This window comes from Limulus polyphemus, unplaced genomic scaffold (genome assembly GCF_000517525.1).
Source record: "Limulus polyphemus unplaced genomic scaffold, Limulus_polyphemus-2.1.2 Scaffold4603, whole genome shotgun sequence".
Classification (NCBI taxonomy): Eukaryota; Metazoa; Arthropoda; class Merostomata; order Xiphosura; family Limulidae; genus Limulus; species Limulus polyphemus.
In genome coordinates this window covers 76757-85272 of record NW_013670213.1, presented here as the reverse complement: position 1 = coordinate 85272, position 8516 = coordinate 76757, and the positions used below count along the sequence as shown (strand labels likewise).

The 8516-nt window shown below is 33.9% G+C and overlaps 1 protein-coding gene across 1 annotated transcript; it reads right to left on the bottom strand.

The window, feature by feature from the left end:
- Positions 1–1167: 1167 nt before the first annotated feature.
- On the bottom strand, positions 1168–6974 carry LOC106471412 (cytoplasmic aconitate hydratase-like). Its single transcript, XM_013932010.2, has one exon. The coding sequence runs from the start codon at positions 6933–6935 to the stop codon at positions 4233–4235; it is 2703 nt and encodes a 900-aa protein (XP_013787464.1). The 5' UTR covers positions 6936–6974; the 3' UTR covers positions 1168–4232.
- Between the last annotated feature and the right edge of the window lie 1542 nt (positions 6975–8516).

The window sequence follows — 8516 nt, the reverse complement described above, 5'->3', positions numbered from 1 at the left end:
CCTAATCACTAGGCCCCACCTATCCTATTATTTTTGTATGATATATTTATGTCTCTGCAGAGAGAGAGATATAATACTCTTTTTTGTTGTTTCTTCCAAATACTTTTCAAACGACCGCCATTCCTTCGCTTCTTGGCGGATTAATTAAAATTTGGTAGGGTTATACCTTGGTCCAATACACCCAAGAAATTTTTCATTTATTTTATTTAGGCCTTTTTAAAAAAAATTATGGGGTCAAAGGTCAACCAGCCCCCAAAAGTTATATTTTGGGCTCCTCTGCAGTCATAGTTACAGCAATCATGTTGAAAATTGGCACATATATAAATTTTCATGCACCCAATACTGATCAACATACATAAAAGTTGGATCTGTCTATTTTAAATTTTTTTTTTTTGGAGGGGGCAGAGCTCCCAAAAAAAGCATAATTTGAGGTGTTGGGTCAATTACTTGGGATTTGGTACACACATATTTTTCTATAGGTTCCGCACATTGACAAAGAAAAATGGTGGACTTGCCCGTTTTTAGTACTTATAGGGGTGTTAAGATGCCACAAAAAGCATAATTTGAGGGTTTTTGACTATTAATCTCCTGTATTTCAGCCAACTTACATGGGATTTGGTACAAAGATACTTTTTTTTTACAGGTCTCATACATTTACGTACAAAAATGGGAGATATGCCCATTTTTGGTCATTTGGGGATGTCAAAAGGTTAAATAAACCTATAACTTTAGGGGTTTTGGTCAATTACTTAGCCTTGTTCTGACTAATTTAGATAGAACTTGGTACAAAGATACTCTTTGCAGGTCCCACACAGAGGTAACAGACAATTTTGGTCTTTTGCTCAATTTTTCAGTGAGGAAAGTACAAATTGGGGTTTTCAAGAACTATTCATGTGTATGTTAACCAACTTACTCGGGATTTAGTACAAAGATACCATTTTGCAGGTCCCAAGCAATGATATAGACATTTTGAAATTTTTCACGATTTGTTTGCTGTCAAAATTGCACGGTGGAGACACGTTGCATTTGCCTACAAATGTTGGCCTCTTTAATTTCTGTATCTATACCTACCCCATCAAGAAATGAAAATCAATTGTATTAAGTAAAACATCTTTAACATGAAAGAAAATTCTAGAACACATTAACAATTTTTCAAATACACATTTGTACAATAATTGTAAAAATTACATTTATTTTCTATATGGATATCCAGTAACATATATCAAACAACAACATAAGATTGTGATATATGCTGCACAGACGTACATATTTTTGTTTTTCCAATCACAAACCATAAGTTGTTCACTGTCACAATGAAACCTGTTTTAGTAATATATCTTCGACTGCTAGCTTACATAAAATAAGTAATATAAAAAACATAAACCTTGGTAGTTGCCTAACTAATCAATATTTACCTCGTATATATATATGTGTGTGTGTGCGTGTGCACATGCTGTATAGTTTGACAAATTGCTTACAGCTAAATATATATTTCAGATGTCTTAAAGGTCTGTTGAAACAGGAAATTAAAGGGTTATTTGTCTGTATGCTTTGAGGAAAAACACCAAAGTTATTCCTTTAGCAGACAAGGAAATTATTCCAGAAACAACACATTGTATACTGACAAGTTTTATACTTGAATTATATAAAGAACAAGTTCTGTGAGCACGTGTATACAGGTGTGTGCATCTATATAAAACCAACAACGACCAGTGATAAAATATTAAACTCTCAATACATTCATGAATAATAAATGAATATTTTCTTCATCCCCCCCCCTCCATACCAAATATGCAAAAAAAATAGCACAATTACATTCTATACAAGAAAATTAGACTGATTATATTAAGAAATCCCCCCCCCCCCTACAGAAATAAATATTATACACCTGCATAATTTGGTAAGTCCACAATCATATATTAATTTGAAATGTTTAATCTGTATCAAATTCTATACTACGATCAGACTGGAATGTGTTAGTAATCATTATAGAAATGGCCAAACCTTGTAGGTTTTTTAGCTAATTCTCCATATTTCAACATCTTAAGTTGCTGACTTCAATGTATATTATGTAAGTACAATAAAGATATTTTGGTAACTATTTTACTATTTCATTTAATCACACAGTTGATATGAAAAAATTATAAATACTTTAAAGTAGTTTAGGTTCATCCCATTCACGAAAAACTGGATATACTTCACAAACACATGGTTACAAAATACGGGAGTGGTGAAAGACAGAAATCATGAACTACTTTACATGGTTGACAAGTGAGGTAACCTGATACAGTGTCTGAGAACTGGCCATCCAACTGTTGAGATAAACTACAAGAAGTTAATAATATATATATATATCTAAAATTTTAAATTTATTAACACTAACATTTCTTTGACGGAAAAATCAACAGCATGCAAATAGAATGAGTTATGATAAAATATTTTATGATTTAAATCTTAATGTTATATTAACTTTATCGTTATGACCTATAATTGTTTGTAAAAATATTTACCTATTTAAAAGTTACATTTTAATAAAAGAATTATTAACATACACTGTAGTTTTATAAGTACACTCATTTAACGTATTTATGCAAATCAGCCTACAAGCAAACTCCTAAGATTTCAATTTTTTTTCTTTTAACCCTGATATTCAAATATAAAATACTAACCCTAACACTAATAACATCTAAATAACCCTAACTTATTCATATTTTGAATAATAGTTGTCATGTTGTGAACACCTTTGCTAAAGAAACATGATTATAACCAAAGGTGTCATAACATAAAAGTATTAGGCTTATAATATTTTTAACACAAAGGTGTGGTTGAAATACTACAACTACACAAAGGGTCTTTTGAAATCTAGCTATTTATTGGTAATCTTTTGTGTGTTAGCTTTTTCACGATGGCCAATACCTACATCTTGAAAACGAACGAAGACTGTAGCGTTAAGACACAATAAGCCTAATTTTAATATCTTATGCCAACTATAACCGATTACCTTTATAGTTTGCTTCTATAAGTTTAAATCATATAGAAGATTTAAAACTAGAACTATAAAAATTATCTCATCAGTATTTTAGAACATGAAGAATTCATGTACACAAACAATTTACACATCATCTGTCAAAATAATAACAAACTTTATATAAATATCTAACTGCTTTCAGTTGCCAAACTACAACCACACAGGATGGAGATTTCTCACTGAAGTATAGAAAACTAATTTTCTGTAAAACTTTGCTCTTTATAGTACAAAGTAAATAAATATTAATATTTTTATGGAAAAAGGTTCAGATGTTACTTAAACTTTTAAAACTGTACATTTCCCTTTATCGCTACTAAGATGTAATAAACACATGAATATCATGTTCATAAAAATGTTGACATTAATAAATTGGTCAGTTTTATCATTCCAACATTAAATGAATCTAATTTTTTATACTTACTAATATCATCCGTACTTTTAACGACACATGAACATTTGGACACTTTTCATCATTTCTACAACTAGATTAGAATGAGCAAATTTTTCAATTGGGCAAAAAGACCTGAGAAAAAAAGACCAAAGTGTGAAACATACACGCAGTAGTTTTGTTAAATGTCTTCCATATCAATACTTTCTTGATGGAATAATAGATTTTTATTTCTTGACAAGTGATTTTTTTTTATATGGAGACTATATACAAAACTATAACTGTAGAGGGCTTTCTATTTTTCGAAAATCTTTTTGGTTTTAGCTTAATTATAAAAAAAAATTGAGCCAATTATTAACATTGTATGGAGAGAAGACACAGTTTTATATAAAACACAGAATTTTATGATCAGAGAAAATAAAATTACCATTAACTTCGGACTAAAGCAAGCTGTATCAGTATATATCTAGCAACTAATACAACTAACAATATTCCAACTATATAAAGATTAGAATACATTATTTCGCTAGTTGCATTCTTTTGCTGTTGACAATATTTTCATATCTGTACACTAAATTCAGTTTGCTTGAATCCTGCCTTATTCATCATCAGTTCTACTTAAGTTTTAATAATCTAAAGTGAGTAAGGATAATTTATTACTTTAACAAAAATAATCTGATATGAATCCTGTACTGACATGTAAGATTTGTTGTTGTTAAGGCGTAACATTAAGCATGCATACTTGCTTCAAGCCAGCTGAACTGTAGTCTGAAACTAGTGGTTTCAGTTACAGACTGAGTAAACAAAACGAGTCGCTCATAGTTCATTGTTTTCCAACATCTTGCGCACCATGTAATGAAGAATTCCACCATGATGAAAATATGTCAGCTCCACTTCTGTATCGAAACGCACAATAACGTTGAAGCTGCGACCATCCTTTATGTTCACTGGAATTGTTTGCCCGGCACGTACGTTATCTGGAAGAGAAATGAAATAAGTTTCCTTCCCGGTTAGACCCAAGGTTTCTGCGTTCTCTCCCGGCACAAACTGTAATGGTATGATCCCCATGCCCACTAGGTTACTGCGATGAATGCGTTCAAAGCTTTCAGCTATAACAGCACGAACTCCTAACAGATACGGCCCTTTTGCAGCCCAATCACGAGATGATCCTGAACCATAATCCTTTCCTGCAATAATAATAAGAGGGATGTTTTCTGATAGGTATTTCTCAGCAGCATCAAACACATCCATTTGTTCTTGGGAAGGATGATGAATGGTTTTTGGACCAGCTTTTCCAATTAATTTATTAACAAGACGAATATTGGCAAATGTGCCACGAGCCATTACAGCATCATTGCCTCGACGAGCACCATAAGAATTGAACTCTCGAGGGGTTATACCTCTTTCTGACAAATAACGTGCAGCTGGACTACTTCGAGAAATACTTCCAGCGGGAGAAATGTGATCAGTTGTAACAGAATCACCAAGAAGCAAGAGAACATGACCATTTTCTATCCCACGTATAGAGGGAAGGTCTTTAGTCATGTCGTTAAAAAAGGGTGGAGACTTTATATAAGTTGACTTTTCATCCCACGGATATAACAATCCATCAGGAGCTTGGAGAGCATTCCATTTTTCATTACCATTTTGAATCTTAGCATACACCTCAGTGAACATAGCAGGGATCACAAACTTCTGTTCTACTTCTTGAATCTCTTGATGTGAAGGCCAAATATCCTTCAAATATACATCTTCTCCTGTTGAACCTTGACCTATTGGCTCAGTTTCAAAATCTATAACAACTGTGCCAGCAATTGCATATGCAACAACAAGAAGTGGAGAAGCAAGGTAATTCGCTCTTGTGTTAGGGTGGATTCTTCCTTCGAAGTTCCTGTTCCCCGAAAGGATTCCACATGCCACAATATCTCCAGTTTCAATGGCTTCCACAACTGGTCCAGGAAGGGGGCCACTGTTTCCAATACAAGTCATACAACCATATCCAACCGTATCAAATCCCAACTTTTCAAAATACTTGGTCACACCACTCTCCTTTAAATAGTATGTTACCACTCCACTTCCAGGAGACATGCTGGTTTTTATGTACGGTAACACTGACAAACCTTTCTCAACAGCTTTTTTTGCTAACAACCCAGCACCTAACATAACTGAAGGGTTACTAGTATTTGTACAACTGGTGATTGCTGCAATAACAACAGAACCATGCTTTAAAATAAACTTCTTATTATCATACTCAAATGGTACTTGAACATCGAGCTTACTGTGGGGAATGCCATAACCTTTGAATCCAATTTTATTGGTCAAACCTTGAAGGAAATCTTTCTTCATCTCAGAAATGGGCACCTTATCGTGTGGCCGTTTGGGACCACTCACGCATGGAACCACACTGCCCAAATCCAATTCTACAACTTCAGAAAACACGGGGTCTTCATCAGTATTTCTGTAATTGCGGAACATTTTCACAGCTTTCAAGTAACCCTCAATATACTTTAGCATTTTATCATTTCTTCCAGTCTGTTTTAAGTACAAAAGGCTCTTTTCATCCACTGGAAAATAACCTATAGTTGCACCATACTCGGGACACATATTTGCTATGGTAGCACGGTCGGCAATGGACAGTTCTTCAACACCTGGTCCAAAGAACTCAACAAACTTACCAACAACTCCTACCTGTCGCAAATGCTTTGTTACTGTCAAAACAACATCTGTTGATGTCACATATGAGTTTACTTTTCCAACTAAACGATAGCCAACAACTTTTGGAAGAACCATGGAAATTGCTTGTCCAAGCATAACAGCTTCAGCTTCAATTCCTCCAACTCCCCAACCCACAATTCCCAAACCATTTATCATTGTTGTGTGAGAATCTGCTCCAACAAGACTGTCTGGATATAACAAGCCTTCGGTATTAAACACCACACGACCAAGAAATTCCAAGTTAATCTGATGTACTATACCTAAACCTGGTGGTACAATCATTGTGTTTTTGAAAGCTTTCGCTCCCCATTTCAGGAAAACAAATCTTTCTTTATTACGTTCAAATTCTAGTGTCTGATTTTTCTGGAGTGCATCTCCCGACCTCGTAAAGTCTACTTGCACCGAATGATCAATAACTAGATCAGCTGGACAAAGTGGATTTATTTTCTCTGGATTTCCTCCAAGTTTCTTTACAGCATCGCGCATTGCTGCAAAGTCTACTATAGCAGGGACACCCGTGAAATCTTGCAAAATAACACGGGACGGTTTGAAGGGGACTTCAACACCTGATTCACTTTGCTGATTGATCTCCCATGCAAGTATATTCTGCACATCTTCCTGTTTTACATGGAAGTTATCACAACATCGAATTGCAGCTTCTAGTAAAACGCGAATACTGTACGGAAGTCGGTTGTAGCGTTCATCTTGCAAGCCCACTAAATCATAATACTTATATTTCTGTCCGTCGATATTCAGTGGTTTCAAGAGATGGTTAAAAGGATTAGAGGCCATGTACATCGCCATTACGACCTTCGAAAACTAAGCATCTACACGTAACCGCTCTGCGCATTCAGTGGCTCAACCTCACTACATGCCACGTGAGCCGCGAAATCCTAGATATAGATGTCGCTAAGCAAAGCTATTTGAAAGCTTTGAAATAAAGAAAAATATCACAGTGATATGATAAGAGGAAAGACTTGAATATAATATAAGAAGGATAAAAAAATATCCACATCCAATAAGGATAAGATTTAGCAGGATACGTAAAAATTTATTTTTGCAGAGGTAAAATAACTTATAAATGAAAAATAAAAACTTGTATAATATGAAAAAGACGTATATATATATATACGTTCTAACAACGTTAAGACGGCTTATCGACTTCTTGAGAAGAATTCTAAGAAGAAAGTAAACCTACAGACATCGGTCTTGTTTAACAGAATCTGCATATATATATATATGTGTGTGTGTGTGTGATTTGAATTCCATCCTTATTTATATTTTTTCCACATTAATTTTTGGATATATATACATATAAATGTTTTTTTAAATAAACTTAGAACTTCCACTATACAGCCATGACAAAAGTTACGCCTCACTGATGAAAGCATTATAGTGTAATAAACGCGATTAAATGTATCGAAACTGATTTTCCTCGATTTTAATTTTCAAAGTATGTTATATATAAATGCTTTCTTCGTAGTCATTACCGTGTCTCCACCATTTATATATGTCTTTAAGTCTGTATAAACAAAACCTCCAGAAACCAAACTGTTGTTTAAACTGTCAAAAATCTTCGAATAATACCCTGCTGTGAACGTAAATATCATTAATTTAAGATTAACAAACGTAGATTGAATCTTGTTAAAATTAAGTTATCGATAATAGAGTAACTCAAAGATAGTCACTAAAGTATAGATAAGTGTCACAAAAAAGTGAAAACTAAGGCTTAAAGCCATTTGCGTAATATGAAAGTAAAAAGAGCGAAAATAATAGGATAATATATGCAGCCATTTCCATTTATCGAGATAGCACAACAATCCAATTCATATAATTTATATATAGGTGTTGAAATATATTCCAAGCACAGTGGCGGCGCTAACAGAGGGGGGAAGGGAGTCATTTGCCTACCCAAAACGCAACCTGGCTAACTAATGAATGGATATTTGCTGTAAAACTCTTATCAACGCTATAAGTTTAGCTACCAGTTTGGCCGCAAATTTTAATTTCGTGCCTTTCAGTTTTGGGGGCGTTATAAAGTGACGGTCAAGCCCACTATTTGTTGGTAACAAAATAGCCCAAGAGTTGACGGTGATAGCTGCATTCCCTATAAACTTTCAGTGCTAAATTAGGGACGGTTAGCCAGGTAGCCTTCGTTATAACTTTGCGCGAAATTCAAAACAAACAAACCTAAATATTTAAGTTATACACATATCTTCTTAAAACATACATTATACTCTAGTTTACGATTGTATTCCCAATATTTATGGAGATAACACTCTTTACACATCTTAAATAAGAATAGTTTTTTGATCAGAAACAAAATTTTCTTTTACTTTAAAATATTGTTACGTCTCTGTTCGTTAGTTAATTTTCCGTAAATTC

Coding starts and splice junctions, on each gene's coding strand:
- LOC106471412 (XM_013932010.2), bottom strand. CDS start 6,935: ATGGCGATGTACATGGCCTCTAATCCTTTTAACCATCTCTTGAAACCA.